The 19,050-nt window shown below is 39.2% G+C and overlaps 2 protein-coding genes across 2 annotated transcripts in view; one reads left to right on the forward strand and one right to left on the reverse strand.

Annotated features, from left to right (window-relative positions):
• The window catches only part of LOC311278748 (nuclear factor 7, ovary-like), a 1,193,180-nt gene that overhangs the window by 323,735 nt on the left and 850,395 nt on the right, over positions 1–19,050 (reverse strand). The window lies entirely within an intron of this gene.
• The window catches only part of LOC311278763 (E3 ubiquitin-protein ligase TRIM35-like), a 9,834-nt gene continuing 8,167 nt past the window's right edge, over positions 17,384–19,050 (forward strand). Inside the window, exon 1 of the mRNA XM_084389790.1 lies at positions 17,384–18,031. Within this exon, the coding sequence (XP_084245916.1) occupies positions 17,636–18,031 (396 nt within the window). The 5' untranslated portion in view covers positions 17,384–17,635. The remainder of the gene's footprint in view (positions 18,032–19,050) is intronic.

Below are 19,050 nucleotides of genomic sequence, written 5' to 3' on the forward strand. Positions count from 1 at the left end.
ATAAAGTACAATCAAAACCTTATATTATAATCACATTGCATTTGAATAAAGTTAAAGGTGTAATCTGCCGGTTGTCCTTCAGGTGTCCTCATAAATCTGTCTTCTTACGATGCACTTGGGGATGTACGATTACTCCAGAGCACTCGTAGATCTACGAAGATTTTCAAGTGCTACTTAAGCTACGATGCTTTTGGGAAACAGACCATAATATTAAGATCAGTCGTACGATCGTTTTTACGATCAACTTAGGCTTACGATGCTTTTGGGAAACGCAGCCCTGGTTCGTAACTGGTTCACTGCCCACCCATGCTTTCTAGTTGTATATCTCCCTCCATATTCTCCATTCCTATATCCTATTGAGGAATGCTTTTCTGCCTGGAGATGGAAAGTGTATGACCGAAATCCACAAATGCGTATACGGTATACCCCTTCTCCAAGCAAGTGGATGAGGAGCTGTGGCCAGACCAGAACAGGAGAGGGGATGCAGCATAGGGGTTTTACTGTAAATTCTTGTAGACCACTGTATCTGCAACTTTGTGTGTGCTGGGATGTACACTGTGTACATTGTTTTTTGGGGAAAAATAAAATATATTTGTTTCCGTGTATTTGTGTGTTCTGAGAATAAAAACAATATTCCCAAATATTTTACAACACACTTATATATGTACTGTCTGTAGTAAGTGTAACACTGAACAAAACAAAAGGCTTAAGTCATTATGACGAATGGAGAAGAAGTGTTTTCCACTCATCAGTGTTTTACATTGAGCACATCAGTGTTCAACTGGTTCTTGTAAATGTCTATTCATATGATGGTTTGTGTGTGTCATCTGAAAACAAAATACCATTTTAAGAAGAAATAACATTGTTTTGAATGAAGGTGCAGTCTGTAAGAAGGACAGCTAGTGGTGGAAATAGGTACTGCAGTCCAATTCAAAATATCAGAGATCGTGGTTTCTCCCGCCCCGCCTCCTCAGACTCGACGCTCACACGGGTCGCCAGTTTGAGACACTTCTTGTCCATATAAGTTCTTTGTCTCTCTTCAAAGACTTAATCAAACAAGTTAGCAGAACTGTCTAAATCGGTTCGCGAATCAGTTGGAATGATCTGTTCCCTCCACACACTGAATCTGAAGCGGTTTCACACTCGGAGTCGTAACAGGAAGATTTACAGTTTTTTCTGAATGCTCAAACCCTAACCGTGATTCTTATAGCACAATTTCTAAAACTATTAATACTTATAGCAAAACCACTCACTGAGTTTGCAAAACTAAAAGCACAAACACTGCTTTGCTCTCAGTTTGCAATTTTGTAACACACTTTGCAAAACTGTAGGTACAATCCACCGCACAGCACTGTTTTTGCAGAACTGCAAACACAACTCACTGCTTTACACTCAATTTCCAAATGATCAACACACTCCTAGCAAAACTATACACATGTATGGCTATTATTTACACTATTTTGCCAACTGTCTGGCACACTGTCACATGCGAAAACTGTTTTAGATAATTAGTTAACTTTGCAATCAGCCTAAGCACTATAAATAAGCCACAGGTAAGCTGTCCGTGTGGAGTACAATGGAGGACACAGAGGTGAAGAAGTAGGAGAGAGAGGAGGAGGAAGAGGAGGAGGAAGAGGACGTGGAGGTGAAGAAGTAGGAGAGAGAGGAGGAGGAAGAGGAGGAGGAAGAGGACGTGTAGGTGAAGAAGTAGGAGAGAGAGGAGGAGGAAGAGGAGGAGGAAGAGGACGTGGAGGTGAAGAAGTAGGAGAGAGAGGAAGAGGAGGAGGAAGAGGACGTGGAGGTGAAGAAGTAGGAGAGAGAGGAGGAGGAAGAGGAGGAGGAAGAGGACGTGGAGGTGAAGAAGTAGGAGAGAGAGGAGGAGGAAGAGGATGTGGAGGTGAAGAAGTAGGAGAGAGAGGAGGAGGAAGAGGAGGAGGAAGAGGACGTGGAGGTGAAGAAGTAGGAGAGAGAGGAGGAGGAAGAGGAGGAGGAAGAGGACGTGGAGGTGAAGAAGTAGGAGAGAGAGGAAGAGGAAGAGGAGGAGGAAGAGGAAGAGGACGTGGAGGTGAAGAAGTAGGAGAGAGAGGAGGAGGAAGAGGAGGAGGAAGAGGACGTGTAGGTGAATAAGTAGGAGAGAGAGGAGGAGGAAGAGGAGGAGGAAGAGGACGTGGAGGTGAAGAAGTAGGAGAGAGAGGAGGAGGAAGAGGAGGAGGAAGAGGACGTGGAGGTGAAGAAGTAGGAGAGAGAGGAGGAGGAAGAGGATGTGGAGGTGAAGAAGTAGGAGAGAGAGGAGAAGGAAGAGGAGGAGGAAGAGGATGCGGAGGTGAAGAAGTAGGAGAGAGAGGAGGAGGAAGATGACGCGGAGGTGAAGAAGTAGGAGAGAGAGGAGAAGGAAGAGGAGGAGGAAGAGGATGTGGAGGTGAAGAAGTAGGAGAGAGAGGAGGAGGAAGAGGATGTGGAGGTGAAGAAGTAGGAGAGAGAGGAGGAGGAAGAAGACGCAGAGGTGAAGAAGTAGGAGAGAGAGGAGAAGGAAGAGGAGGAGGAAGAGGACGTGGAGGTGAAGAAGTAGGAGAGAGAGGAGGAGGAAGAAGACGCAGAGGTGAAGAAGTAGGAGAGAGAGGAGGAGGAAGAGGATGTGGAGGTGAAGAAGTAGGAGAGAGAAGAGGAGGAAGAGGATGCGGAGGTGAAGAAGTAGGAGAGAGAGGAGAAGGAAGAGGAGGAGGAAGAGGATGCGGAGGTGAAGAAGTAGGAGAGAGAGGAGGAGGAAGGGGAGGAGGAAGAGGATGCGGAGGTGAAGAAGTAGGAGAGAGAGGAGGAGGAAGAGGAGGAGGAAGAGGATGCGGAGGTGAAGAAGTAGGAGAGAGAGGAGAAGGAAGAGGAGGAGGAAGAGGACGCGGAGGTGAAGAAGTAGGAGAGAGAGGAGGAGGAAGAGGAGGAGGAAGAGGACGCGGAGGTGAAGAAGTAACTCCACTGATTACATCAACAGGAAAGGCAAATTCTCCTTGAATGTACAGGCTACCTGTGATTACAAGTACACATTCATGGACGTTGTTATTAAATGGCCTGGCAGCGTTCACGATGCTCGAATATTTGCTAATTCAAAAATCAATGCTTACTTGAGAGATGGAAAGATTCCTTCTTGTCCAAAAGTAATCGTGGAGGGAGAAGATCCTGCTCCTGTATTTCTTCTCGGAGACCCAGCATACCCCCTGCTGCCCTATGTTATGAAAGAGTATGCGAGTGGAGGTTCTACTCCTCAGGAACAGTACTTTGGGTTTTCACTGTGCGAGTGCAGAATGGTGATTGAATGCTCATTTGGACGTTTAAAAGCACGATTTGGAGCATTACGGAGGGCAATGGACATAAATCTGGATGATCTTTCATTCGTCATCAGTGCATGTTTTGTTATGCATTACTTTAGTGAAGCTAACAGAGAAATCATTCCAGACTAAAATGTTGCTGCAGCTGTCCAATATGACAGAGACTTCCAGCCTCAACACGGCACAATAATATCAGAACAGAAGGCAAGGAAACTGAGGGGAGGCCATAGACAGTAAAAGAAATGGACACAGCGACCCCATTGGATTCAACGGAGACAAAGTGAAGCCAATTAGAAACTCTTACTTCCTGGGGGTCCAGCGTACTGCGCAGACTCAAACTGAACTCGACGACGTAGATGTGACGTGAGCAAACCGTCTGTCTTCTAGTAGCTGTGCCAAGATCAACCTGAATCATTACCTTCCGAAACTCGCAGAGACGGAGAGCGTGAGTAGGAGCTGTCCATGATCTTGGAGCAGGAGAAACTTTTTGTAGGTGTTCTGATTAATTATTTTGTCATTTTGCCTCCACGTCCCCCCGATTGCCCGCGAGCTTCTCCTCCTGTCCATACGGTAATTTCCTACTGTGCGACAGAGAGTCGCGTGGCTGTGACGCAATCGTTAGCCTACTTTTACAAAAACTGCTTCTACAGGGCCATAACGCAAGCTACAAGGTAATGGAGCCTTTTATACATTTTCGTGTTTCTTTAGAAATAAATAATGGACAAATGGAGTCTTTAAACGCCTCAGATGTAAAGTTATTCGCTGTCAAAGTGACGCCAAAATGAATGGGAGTCAATGGGATGCTAACAGCAGGTGGGGTTCCGCTAGCCAATGGCGGCGCCCGGGGGTACCTTCAAAATAATACAAATCCCTGCCCCCCTGGGGGAGGCGAGTAAGAAATGTGCTCACCAAGTTTCTTGAGCCTTGAATGATGCTCATTTCAGATTATTGCATATACATTTTGCCACTTACTGTTATTTCTCTGAATGAAAAAGTGAAGCAAAACTCAGTTTGGTAGACATTAAGCTTGTCTGATTAAATTATACTTTCAGATTGTGAACGTGATATAATGTCTAAAGTGCTTAGGCTCCTGTAAAGTGTTAATGCAAACAGCATCGAAACGGTCATTATATTCACCATATCTGTATAAAGCAGTACACTGAGTCATGTTAGGATGACATTGAGCTTGTGTGATTAAACTATACATTCAGTTTGTTTTATATACAGTTTTCTGTTTACATGATATCAAATCTAACGTGCTTATGCTCCTGGAAAGTGTTAACTCAACATTGTAACTCATTATATTCATCAGATCTGTAAAAAGCGATACACTGATTCAATAAATGGATACAATTTATTTTGTTTATGAACAATCATTTATTGTGTAATTGCTTCCAGATGTGCAGCAGGGGAAAGTTAGGCTACTTGTTACTGCAGGAAAAAAACTCCACTCTGTCAAACAGTACAGAGAAACTGAACTCATGCCCTTGTAGGCACTGTAAACATGAATTGTTGAAACTGAAAATGTCCACAAAAATAAATGTCACTTTAATGTAAACTTTACATGTCTGTCATCAGAGAGGAGTCAGAGAAAAGCAGAGCATTACCAAAAAAGTCCATCAAACAACTTAAACACAGGACCAACGTTGTAACCATGGCAACAGGAAACTTAGAATTAAATTAGAATTAAACCAACAATAACAAAAAGTGTTTCTTTTTTAACAAGCACTTATATCATGTGTATTAAAGACAGGACTACTCTGTGTCATTAGAGTAAAGATATTCAGTGATGGAGCAGAATCTTCATGGTGCTGTGGTGGTGTTTGTCTGGTTGGTGCTGAAGAGGGAGCAGAGGCAACAGCTGAACCATAGAGGTAACCAGGCTGCTGATGGTGTGAGCTGTAACGTCGTGGCAGCGGCGGTGGTGCAACAAATGGAGTCTGGGCCATTGATTGTCTCATAAGTAAAAATACGTCTGTAACTGAATTTTTCTAATTGAAATGTCAGTCTGCCAATGTTCTCTGAAAACTCTATCCTCTCTAATGTCTGCCTCCTTAGCTTAAGATCTTCCTGTGCAAGTGTAATGAGCTGTCCTTCATTTGACAATTTTCGCTTAAGCCTCTGTTGTCTGTATGATGACAGCGTTGCGTTCAGCCTGTCACGTCTGTTTTGAGTCTCTGTAGACATCCCATCTGAGTCCTCACTTGCTGTAGCAGGAGAAGGAGCAGAACTACAGAGCGAAGGAGAAGGGCTATCGCGACTGACTGACGGTGGATAACTTTCATCGCTGGTGGTGGTGCTTCTGTTGTTTATGTCGCTTGTTTCAATGCCACAATTAATGGTGGTGACGGCTGGAGAGCCACCCCAGATCTGCTCGCAGAGTTCAAAGTACAGGAGTAGCACTCTTCCATGCCCGCTTCTCCTTCCGGAGTCTACCCCATGCCTGTACTTAAGCCTGATAGCCTTTCATTGTGTAGTTATTGTGAGTTTTGTGACCTCGTCCTTACTGTGGGGGTAAGCGGCGTCATCCGCAGGATATTGCTCTTTGAAGCGGTCCAGTATTTCGCCGTATTTGTTTTGGCCCGTCTCCCAGTCTACATTCTCGCTTGCTTTGGCCACTTTATACTCCTGTGTTACTCGCAGCAACAACTCCACCTCACTGTCGGCCCATTTAAAAAACTCAGTGCCTTTCCTCGACAGGAGGAATTCTCCTTTCTCTCAAGAGCCGGAAAGTAAATAAACGCCTAGCGGAAATGACGCAGGTCGAAGCTTTACTCATGCGCGGTGCGGTGATGTAAGCGACTCACTTCCGGCCAAGATGGCGGTGGGTGCAGACGAACTAAGTGGAGATCATTATCCCAGGATTTCCCTTCTAGCTTTACTTTTTATTATGAACTGACGACAAACAAAAAAAAATATATATATATTTTACATGAACTTTGTGTCGAATTTTTGAAATCGATCAACTTTTACTCCGTGTTATTCTTCAAGACGTGTTTTGACTGAACCGTGAATAATGGGCCTAGTCATGACGGGGAAAGGAGAACAGCGCACACAAAGTGAAGTACATTCCTACGCAAAGAAGTCTAATGCTGAGAAAAGTAAGAGTGATGGAACGAGTAGCCCCGAGAGTAAGGGGGAAAAAAGAGTTTTCCTTGATTGATTTATATAATTTAATAAACGAGAGATCGGACAGAATGGAATCGAAGGTGTCTGAAAATGCTGTGCTCGTCGAAGATCTGCGGGAGAAAGTAGACTGCATATACAACGAAGTGGGCGGTTTTCGCATCGAAATGGACGTTCTCAAGCAGAAACATGAAGCTTATGAACAGAAAATTGCGATGTTAGAAGAGAGGTTATCCGATGCGGAGCGTTATGGGAGGAGGTGGAATTTACGGCTTTACGGGCTACCGGAAAACATCAAGGACGACGTCAAGGCCAGAGTCGAGGAGGCGTATGTGGATGGGATCCAGATTCGACCAAAAGATGGAAAAATGGAGATCTGTTGAATTTATTGTTTTAGAGACCCAAAGCAAGCAGCAGAAGAGAGAAAGGAGTGAAAACAGATTTCTCCCTTGAAGTTCGACAGCTGACAATCTTCATGACATTTGTGTTCAGGTAAAGGGAGGGGGGGAGAAGGAAGAAATAACTAAGTAGTTCAGACTGTTATATGTTATATACTCAGGGAGGTGCTGAACAGTTAATCCAGTTCCATGGACAGTTTGTTCCCCTCCCTCCAACGTCTCATTTTTATATATATTTTCTCTCACTTTCTCTTCTTACTCCTCATCAATACATGAAATACATTGAAGGTTCTTTTTGGAATAAGTTTTTGTTCATATTAACACAGAAGGGTTGTCCGGGTATTGTTCTACTTAGTAAACCAGGACCTACGGTTGTTGTTCGAGTTATTTCTAATCCTGTCTTTTTCTTTAGTTTCTCTTAATGTTAGGGGCATCCGCGATATTAACAAAAGAAAGGCTGTATTTTAATTTTTGAAAGACAAAAGGGCTGATTTTTATTTATTACAAGAAACGCATAGTTCAAAGGCTGATTACAATTTTTGGAAGAGTCAGTGGGGTCAGGACATTCGGTTGAGTCATGGTACAAATAGATCAGCAGGGGGCGCTATTCTCAGAGGGAATTTCAGGGGCAAAATTCTTCATAATGAGAGTAATATTAATGGAAGGTGGCCAATAATCATATTAGAGGATTCTCATAAGCAATATATTATTGGTAATATTTATGGTACTAATTGCAAATCTACAAATTTGATTTTACTTCATGAATTTGAAAAACAACATATAGAACAATCAACTAAATACATGAATGCAAAATGTATTCTCGGGGGTGATTTTAATGTAGTCCCAGATAGTAACATAGATAGATGGCCTCCCAAAGGTGTAAAAGATGACAGCAGCAGCAAGATTATCTCTGGGTTATGCAATAACTTCGGTCTTATTGATATCTGGCGGAAAATGAATCCCCAAAAACTCATGTATACATGGCACAATAATGATTTGTCTTTGCAGTCTCGATTAGATTTATGGTTAATATCAGAGGAGTCGACATCTTTGATAGACAACGTTACAATTGATCCTGCAGTTTTTACTGACCATAAATCTATTCACATTTTTATCATCACGAATGACAATAGAAAGAACTTGAGCAGAAGCGGATACTGGATTTTAAACAATTCTTTATTATTAAATGATGAATTTAAATGTGAAGTCTTAAAAATAATTGATAAATACTATAAACAGGGTGTAATTACTAACCAATATGGGCTGCAGTGGGATTTTATGAAATATAAAGTGAGGAGTTTAGCCATTAAAATGAGTAAAACAATTGCCAAAAATAAACGGGCCAAAATGCAAGCCGTCATCCAAGAGTTTGGTGCCCTGTGTGGTAAAGCAGATTTAACAGAGGAACAAGCTCAACATCTCATCAAATTACAAGAGAGTTTAAATCAACATTATGAGGAAAAGCCCAAATCTGCTTTCATACGTTCCAGAAGAAAGTGGCTCGAGCATGGTGAAAAAAACACCAGATACTTTTATTCTTTGGAAGAAAGAAATGGTGAAAGATTATCAATTAATAAATTACGCATAAATAATTCTGTCACAGATGATCTATCATCTCCTTAATGGAGTCCTTTTTAGAAAAATTGGATATTACTAGTATTTTGTTAATGATGAATTTGGCAGCATTTGTGAGAAAGAGCTTAGTATAGTATTACAGAAATGATCGACATTATTAAGAAACTCAAGGACAACAAATCTCCTGGTAATGACGGGCTTACAAATGAATGTTTCAAAACTTTCAGAGATGCTCTTTCCCCGTTTATTTTAGCTATGTTTAATGAATCTATAAATAATGGTTATTACCTCCATCTCTCAGACAGGGGGTAATTACCTTAATACCAAAGGCAAATAAGGACACCTTATCTCTAGATGGGTGGAGACCCAGAACTTTACTGAACACTGATGCCAAACTCTTTTCTCTTATTTTTGCTAGCCGGCTGAACTTAGGATTGGACTCCTTAATCGATCAGTCTCAGTCCGGCTTCATGAAAGGGAGGCATATCTGTAATAATATCCCTCTTATTCTTGATTTGATTGATTATAGTCACCTTCTCAATGATGACAATCTAATACTATTTGTTGATTTTAATAAAGCGTTCGATACAGTAGAACACAAATTCATGTTTGCAACATTAGAATACTTAAAATGTGGGAATTTCTTTAGAAAGGCGATTACGACCCTGTAGAGCGAATGTACCAGCTCTGTTAAAATGGTTAATGGGACGTCTGGTAGATTTGATCTTTCTAGGGGCATCAGACAAGGCTGCCCAATCTCACCGTTTCTTTCTCTGCTCGTCACACAGGTGCTTTCTTGCTATGTAAATATGAATTTCTTTCAAGGTATTAACGTTTTTGGGAATGAATTAAAAATATGTCAGCCAGCTGATGACACAACACTATTTTTAAAAAATGCTGCAGAGATTAGCAAAGCAATTCGTACCATAAATAATTTCTCTAAAGTAGCTGGCCTCAACCTTAATATAAGCAAATGTGAGATTTGTCCACTTAGGAGTGTTAACCTCGAAGAAACTGATGGAATCCCTGTCAAGGAGGTCGTCACATATCTTGGTGTAAAACTTTGCAAAGATGAATCATATCGTGCTTCTCTTAACTTTAATCCGATTATCAACAGTACAAAAAGAAAGTTTGACTCTTGGTTGCAGAGATTTATCCATTTATGGTCGTGTCTTATTGTCTAAATCTGAAGGTTTGTCAAGATCTGCATATCTCTCCCAAGCTCTATTTGTACCTGTAATGATTTATGTCTGTGTTCCTCTGTCCCGTGTTCAGCAGGTCCCCGTTATGTTGATTAGTCTCCACAGGTGTTTCTGATTAGCCCCGCCCCCTTGTTATCTTGTTTTGCTTGTCTGTCTGTGTATTGAAGCCCTGTGTTAAGCAGTTAAAGGAGTCATAACCTAGTATTACATTGGATACCTACTGCTGTATTATAGTCTTTCAGGCCCTTCTAAAAAAGAAAAGTGGAAAAAAAATAAACACAGACCTACTTTTACCCTTATTTCTGAAGGCATTATTGTCTCGCGAGATCAATGCGATGTTTTGGCTGTCGTGGACGCTCTATATGGCTCTGCACGCCAGTTGAAAGTGTTGTTGGGACAGCGTCATTAAAAATGAATTTCATCCACTGGTCCCTGATAGTTTCGTCCGATTTTGGGAGATAAAACACATTTACATGTTTTTTATGGCAATCAACCACAGAGCAAGTCCAGTGTGCACTCGGTTTCTCCATCTTTCCCGACTGAACTGAATATGAGGGGGAGAGGGGAAGGGGGACTTCCTGCTGCGGTGTCCATATATGGTATATCCTGCTACCTCATGACGTCAAGAGGGAGCTGAAATCAAAATCTCGTATTTGAGTGCGCGTGCACGCGCGCTGGTTTATTTACCCTGAGGTAAACAAACGCTTCACTTTTAAATATCGGCTTCCCGGCCAGTGTATAATCGTTAGTCGATCATAACATACATTGATTCTCGTGGAAAAGTGAAAATTGCAGGTTATGACTCCTTTAAAAACAATGACATTAATTTAATTGTTTAATTTAAGTAAGAATGAAGTGAAGAGTATTATCAAGAAGAGACTAAAGGAAAGGTGGCAAAAACAGTGGGATAAGGAGAAAAAAGGTCGGTGGTTCTATAGAATTCAAAGGAAAGTGGGAGAGATGAGAATTGCAGGGAAAAACAGGAGAGAAGAAATAGTAATATCAAGGGTGAGATTTGGACACACAAGATTAAATAGTACACTTTATAAAATGGGTAAACATGATACGGGAAGATGTGATTATTGTGGGCAAGAGGAAACAGTAGAACATGTTTTAATTCATTGTCAGAAATATGAGAATGAAAGAAGGTTGTTAATTCATAATTTAAAAAAAATAAAAATGCAATTTATACCAAAGTATATTCTGCAAAATAACTCGAGAAATGAGTGTTATATTTTTATTCTTCAGTTTCTTGAGGAATCTAATTTGTGGGAGAGAATAAAAAAAAAAGAAAAAAAAAGAAAAAAGAAGTCGTCTTGATCCACACTCCATACCAGTTGGTGGCGGAAATACACCATTTTGTTGTTTGTCAACCGCCAATAAAATAGAAGAAAAAGAAGAAGAAGAAGCAGAAGCCCTGTGTCAGGGTTCAGTCAGTTCTTGTATATTGTTGCATCATGGTGGTTGTTCTGTTCCTGAGTCTCAGTCCTGAGTTTGTGCTTGTATATGTGAAGTTTTGAGTTGATTTAATAAAAGACTACTGCACGTGGCTCCTGCTTCCTCCTCTGCTTCAACCAAGACGTAACAGTACCCGAGACATTTACCAAAGAGTTTGACAAGTTGTTATTTGATTTTGTTTAACCCTCAGAGAGTCTTCGTTTAGCAGTCACACTGAGTGCCTTCCCGGTCAGAAGTGACCGGACACCTAAAAATCAAACTTCCTCCATCCCAGTAAAAACCAATGCAATTTATTTTTGTTCTATAATTTTTATTCTTTTTAATTTAGTATTTTGAGACAATTTGATTGAACTTATTAATATTTATGCAATATTTATAGTCCATTTTTTGCCATTGAAAATAATGTTTTTTTTATTTATTATTTTATATATATATATATATGTATATATATTTTTTTTTCTATGCGGTATTTTCGGTTAAAATAGAGACTAGGCTTTCAGAAAAAAATAAATCAATAAATAAATCAATTTATTAAACATAAAATTAAATAAATCATGTTATTGCATGAGTTTACCACTAGATGCCTGTAATAGCTCTAAATGGAGATGCTTGTGAATTCTAGTTGTTTTTGGACCAAATTACTTACTCTTAAGATGTGGATTGAATGTATTTTTTTAGAAATTCTCAAATAATACTTTTTGCCAAGGTTTATAACATTTTATTAATTATTATTTTAATAATTTTAATAATTATTATATTAATTATATATATATATATATATATATATATATATATTAATTATAATTATTAATTATGTTATGTTTTTCACTCTTGATGTTTTAGAGTTTCACCCCTTCATTGCTGAGCACTTTTTTTCTGCATAGTGGCCGATTTCTAGAGAATTTTTGTGTTTTTGTCAATTTACCATTCATTTCCTATGGGTCGGTCATTTTTGACCGAAGACACTGAGTGTGACTATTTTTTTTACGACCACTTAGCATGCTCGGATCATGACCTCAATTTTTTTTTGTATTCACATACCTAATGCCAGAAAAGTCACCAAGTATCATAACCTTCCGATGAAGCTGTGATTTTTAAAAATTCAAAACAGAAAATTATTCGGTCAGAAGTGGCCGAGGACTCTCTGAGGGTATAAAAAAAAAAAAAAAAAAAACTCATTACTTAAAGAAAAATATATGATGCAATCCATATGATCAGGGTGGTTTGAATGTTGAGGATTTTACAACTTTGAACAGCACTTTTAAAATAAATTGGCTAAAATGCTTTATTAAAAATAATTGCTCTATGTGGAATATTTCCCCTAACCATTTAATTAATCAACTTGGTGTTATAAATCTTTTCCTTAGATGCAGTTTTGATATCAGCAAAATACCTCTTCGTTTATCTCATTTTCACAAGCAAGTCTTTTTGCCATGGTGTTTGGCTTTTAAACATAACTTCTCTCCTCACTCCTTCTTTATTTGGAATAATAAGTACATTACACACCAAAGAAAAACATTATTTTTAAGACTTTGGTTTGAGTCTGATATACTATTAGTTAGTCAGTTGTTAGTATTACTGAACTATGTCTGAAATGTAAGTGTCATATTTCTGTTAAAGAATATTGTATTGTCATGAATTCTATTTCTGCCAAAACGTTATCTCTATTCAGAAATCAGGGCTCTAGGGGTTACACTGCAAGTAAAGTCTCCGAACATTTGTTTTTAGATAAACTTGATTTAATTAATGATAAATGCAGTAACTGATTAGATCTCTTTTTGTCAGCATCTCTTCTCCTCCATCTACATTTGTTTGGGTTAATATGTTTCCCTCATTTGAGTGGGAATATTTTTGGGGAGATCTTAGTCAGTATTGAGTATCAGATAAAACCAAAGGAGTGTCTTTTAAAACTGCTCACAGAATATATCCTGTGAAAGACACTTTAGAGCGTTTTCATCTGGATATTGACTACAACTGCTGTTTCTGTAATTGTGAAAGAGAGTCTATTGTGCACTTCTTCTTTGAATGTCCCTGTTCTTCAATCTTTTGGTATGAGATGTCTCAGTTTCTAGGTGGTAAAATGAACTGCAATCTAGTCTTAAATTTGTCATCTGTTTTACGTCATACAAATGAATTTGACTTTTCTAAAAGAAAAATGTATATTATCGATTTGTTTCTATTATTAGGAAAATTTCATATTCATCAAACTAAATGGAGTAACTCAAAACCCAACTTTGCTCATTTAAAGCAGCCTTTAAAATGTATTTTGAATCTGTTAAAGGTGCCTTATGTAAAAATTGAGGTAAAAATATCCAAAAAATGAGCTACATGCATCAAAAGAATGAGAAGAAATAAGGGCGATGATGTCATTAAAAAAATGTCAAGTTATAGTGCTGCAGAGATATCAACCTCAATTAGCATTAGCATTAATAGCCACGGCCCGACAGGTGTCGTAATACCAGTTTCGGCCATGGGAGGCGGTATGCCGGCAACATAACCACCAGCCAAACATGCAATACACGAATAACTCGCACGGCTTGTGGGCGTACTTGAACCTGATGTCAATCGTGTGGAAAGTAGCCTACTGCCCACTACTACATTCAAATAAAATATGATAAAAAAGGAACAGAACCAGAGTAAACATTGGCACTGCTTTCCATCGCTGGAGACAACTAATGGACATGAAAAAAATGAGGTTTGACTTCGAACTTGCAACATTTCGTTTGGATTGGTAAGTAAGATGCTGTTAGTATTTCGTTAGAAGTTTGTTTTATATGTTTGTGTAGATTTTCGGGAAGTTATAACATAGAAATGTATCGAAGGCTGTTCGATAAACGTATATAACGTTCATAAATACAGTATTGTAATATAGTACACATAGCACAATCTCTATTGCTCTTTTTTTCTTGCCAACTACGTGACCTATATTATGTTTATTAAATGGCTTTCCTGAGGTAAATCTGACATAATTGTTCTCCAGCTGTGTTATTGACCTCTTCACGATGATAAAAAACACTGATTGGTCGATATTATGTATGAGGAATACATTTTGGTAAGTTGTAGCCTAACGTTACTGTATCTTTCAGTGTTCGTGATTTTTTTACTATTAGCTAGTAGAGATGATCGGTTCACATGCGCTAGGGATCTGTCGTGTAACATTTACAAGCGCCAAAACGGTATTTAATTGACAGAATCTGAGAGCTGAGATTTTTTTATATCATAACTAACCTGCTCTGTCTAGTCTGTCGGTATCCGTGTCCTCTTTGCTTCGCGATTTTTCTGTGCGTGAGAAAATTGATGTGTGGGGTGAGAGCGTGTGAAAAGTGTTTGCGTGTGTCTCACGGTTAATGCGTGAGAGTTGGAAGCTCTGGTTACGTTGGCGCTATCTTGGTCAACATCAGCGAATGCTGTCTGTCAAATTAATGTAATTCAAACTAACAATAAAAATGTAATATGAACAAAACGAATATGAACATATTCACTGGTAAAGGTGAAGGGGAGTAGCTTGAAGATATTCATACTCTAGAGTAGACCAACTCACTTTCTGGAGGTATACTGCCCCCATCTGGTATGGAATGTGGAGTATGAATTTATTTATTTTTACATAAGGCACCTTTAAGTTTTTAAAAAATCGAAAAGCCCAAAGATCTGTATCTCTGCTAAATGAATATATGTTTGTGATGCCCTTTAACTTTTGTTTGTTTCTTTTCTTTTTTTCTTTTTCCACATTATTGTTGTTTCAAGTTATACTTACCAAATGTAAAAATGTGTAAAAGAAATGTCAAGAACTAATTCTGTTATTTTGAACATTTCTAAAACAAATTAATAAATAAAAGTGCGGTGATGTAAGCGTTTTCATACGTTTCAGTGTGAATGAGCAACTTTTGGAAAGCGTTTGAAAATGATAGTGTGGACGCGGAGCGTTTTTAGACGAAAACTCCATTTCCAAATCTATCCGGATTAGTGTAGACGTAGCCTAAAGTGACTGTTCTCTATTTTTTTCTCTATTTTAAAATGTAATTTATTCCTGTGATCTTTATTCCTGGATGTTCAGCATCATTACTCCAGTCTTCAGTGTCACATGATCCTTCAGAAATCACTCTAATATGAGGATTTGATGATCAAGAAACATTCATTATTAGTTTCAATGTTGAAGACAGTTGTGGACACTTTCTATTCATCACAGCATCATGAAATAAAAATGTAAAAAACTGTTTTCAATATTGATAATAATCAATGTTTATATAATAATTTATAGTTTATAATAAACAATAAATGTTTCTTGATCATCAAATCCTCATATTAGAGTGATTTGTGAAGGATCATGTGACACTGAAGACTGGAGTAATGATGCTGAACATTCAGCTTTGATCACAGGAATAAATTACACTTTATTATATATTCACATAGAGAACAGATGATTTAAATTGTAATAATATTTCACAATATGACTGTTTTTGTTTGTATTTTTAATCAAATAAATGCAGCCTTGGTGAGCAGAAGAGACTTCTTTTAAAAACATTAAAAATCTTACCGATCTAAAACGTTTGACTGGTAGTGTATATACAGTATATACAAAATTACGGTTACGTACAAAAACACGGAAAATGTGTGAGTTTTGCTGTCGGGATATTAGGTCGTTTCATACGGTTGCTGGAAGAGGTTTTATTAACCGAGCGCAAGACCTAATAAATCTGGGGTCTACATATGGGTCTCAGCGGAGAGTGTGTTACATGATCCCACAATCATCTCTCTGAGATCTAATGAAACCACGGCCTCCAAAAGACAGGCGCTGGTCAACGAAATATCAGAAATTATGTCTGCACTCGTGAGATCCGTCAAGCAAACGGGTATAATAAGCCACTTATCGAAAACTGTCAGGCAAATGTCAGACACCAGGTTTAGCACTGTGTTCCTTACCTTGGATTCAGTTAAGCAGGAGTACGCTGAGCTTCGTGGAAGACTTGAAAGCCGAGGGGAAAACTGCAAAATTGACGAAATATCTATATATATTTTCTATGAGAAACGGACCTTGAGTTCGGGCTTCAAATATATAACTTTAATGGTCGGGTCGGGTTAAATGATTTCGGGTTCAGGCTTCAGGTGCAGATCTCTACAACAGATCCCAGTCACTGTTCTGGAGTGTGGAGTTCCCATCTTGCGGACTCACCTTTCCAGACACAACTTCATGCTTTTGGATTATCACTTCTTTTGGACTGTATATACACTGGTGGACACGAACACTGGGACGCTTCAACACCCAAGGATTCTCATGGCCTGTTTTAGGGTGCGATGGACTCTATGCTTTTAACAGCCTGAGTGTTCCTGGTTTTATTGTGTTGTTTCAAAGTCTCCTGTGAAGATTGTAAATACACCGTTCTTATCCACTTTAACCTCAGTTTGTGTCTCATTCTTTTAACACCCAATTCCTCACACAGTAAATCTGACCCCATTTTAACTTTTGTAACTCAACTTAATTGGCTGATCGTTACAACGTGACTATATATCATGGGCTATTTGGCATTATTTCACACTGTATCTAGAGTTAGTTTGTAAGATGTATGTCTGGTTTTGACTACGTTTCTCATGGTTCTTTGTGTTATTCTACTCCATGACCTACTTTCCCTGATTGATTGATTCGTTTTTCTTTTTCAATTATCTCATTAATTTCCTTTGTTTCATCCATGCTTATATACCCTGAGTTCTGGCTTAGTCTCTGCCCGTCTTCATCTATGTATAGCGTGTGTGAAGTGTATTCTAGTATTATCTTATTGTATTATCTTAAGAAATGTCTTTATGCTAATAAAGTGAGTATATTTTTCATAATTAACAAGAAATACTAAATAAGTGTTAATAAAGGTGCTGACGAGTGATCCATGAGAGACAAACTTTTGTCACATCTCCGTTTCTCCTGTTTATTCAGGACTTTTAATCTGTTGATCTGTTTGTTTCTCCAAACACTGACAATCAGCAGATGAACAGAGGAGTGTTTATCACTGAAACTACAGCATGAGAAGAAATCATTATAAGAGAGAGGGAGCATGACAGACCCTGGAGAAACTCTGGGACCAATAAAAACGAGCAATAAATAAAACACACATAAAGGTTTTGAGATATTTTTATTTTTAATATTTGGGTATTTTTATGTTTTTTTGTGTTTTATCCAAGGGTTTATAACATTATATCTTAATGTTTCAATGCAGGTTCAGTTCGAATAGGCTTAGATTTAGTTAATTTTACATGAAGAAATCCTGATGTTGTTGTTTGTCCTGTTTCAACACACCTTGATCAGAAGCTCCACCCTCTTACAACACTAACCAGGAAGAGACGGACTTGTTATTTCTCTTTTCTGCCATACTGACTTTGTCTCGACAAAAGCAATAAAGAATCAGCGATCAGTGGAGTACGAAGGGAAAAACTTTACAGAAGAATTTGAGAAGTTTCTTTCTGAACAAGTTTGTTTCTGATCTTTGTGATTCTCATGGTGATTCATTTTTGAAACCGTCGTTCAGAAAGTGAAAGTAAAGTTTAGATTGCTGGAGCTCAAACAGTGAAAATGGCTTCAGCAGCTGAAGATGATTATATTTGTCCTGTGTGTCATGAAATCTACAAGACTCCAGTTCTTTTATCCTGTAGTCACAGTTTCTGTAAAGAGTGTCTTCAACAGTTCTGGAGAACCAAGGAATCTCAGGAGTGTCCTGTCTGCAGGAGAAGATCCTCAAGATCTGAACCTCCATTTAATCTTGCTTTAAGAAACTTGTGTGAGTCGTTCCTGAAGGAGAGAAATGAGAGGCGTTCATCAGGGTCTGAGGAGATCTGCAGTTTACACAGTGAGAAACTCAAACTCTTCTGTCTGAAGGACAAACAGCCTGTGTGTATCGTGTGCAGAGATTCAAAACAACATGACAATCATAAATTCAGACCCATCAGTGAAGTGGTTTCATCATATAAGGTAAGACAAATGTTTCTTGATTCACATGTAAAGAATCATAACGAGTCATAGTGTAACGGTCACCGGCTGGAGTGCCCTTGAGAGCCACCAGAGGGCACTCCACACCAGACTCTCATGTTCACTCACAGACTACATCTCCCATCATTCTCTGCCTGGACTCATCAGCACTCATTATCACATTCACCTGTATCTCATCTTCTTGTTTAGTTAACCCTATATAAGCCTGGTTCACCCCATCACTCACTGCAAAGTTTTGTTTGTCACACTGATATTCTGAGCATTCTCCCTGGTTTCATGTCTCTTGGTTTTTGAATTTCTTGCCCTGTTCCCTGGATTACTCTTTTGCCTCTGACCCCTGCCTGTTTGGTTTGTTTTTACGGACTGCCTGCCTGTGTATGACCTATTGCCTGTTAATTGGATTACGTGTCTGGATTGCCCCTTAATAAAAGCTGCATTTGGATCTCACCTTCGAGTCTCGGAGCAGTTTCGTAACACATAAACACAGATTGTTCCGGTTACTAACGTAACCTTGGTCCTGATGAGCAAAGATCTGTGTACGCAGAGTTCCTCCTTCGATTGGGCTAAAAGCAGTCAATCACTGAGGTAATTCAGGAGGTGAACTCCCATCTGTCTCAGGGGGAGAGGGCCGCATCCACGAATATCATAAAAGTGCGCAGAGCAAGAGACAGTCAGAATGGTAGGACTGTAGGGTGGTAAGCCCCTTCAAACGTGAATCTCAAGGACTGTGATGAGGGGCTATCTGGATATGAAAGTATGTGTCCTTCAGATCCACTGATAAAAACCAATCAGATCTGTGAGAGGATTTGTTTCAAAGTTAGCATTAGCATTCTGAACGGCCGTCTTACCAGAGCGCGGTTCAGACATCTCAGATCGAGGATGAGCCTGAGGACGCCATCCTTCACTGGAACGAGGAAGAAGCGGCTGTAAAAGCCTGAGTCGCCCTTCGCTAGCAGATCTTGTGCTTCAGCTTGGAGGACGTGAGCGTCGATGTCCGAGAC

This window comes from Rutilus rutilus (genome assembly GCF_951802725.1).
Source record: "Rutilus rutilus genome assembly, chromosome: 19".
Lineage (NCBI taxonomy): Eukaryota > Metazoa > Chordata > Actinopteri > Cypriniformes > Leuciscidae > Rutilus > Rutilus rutilus.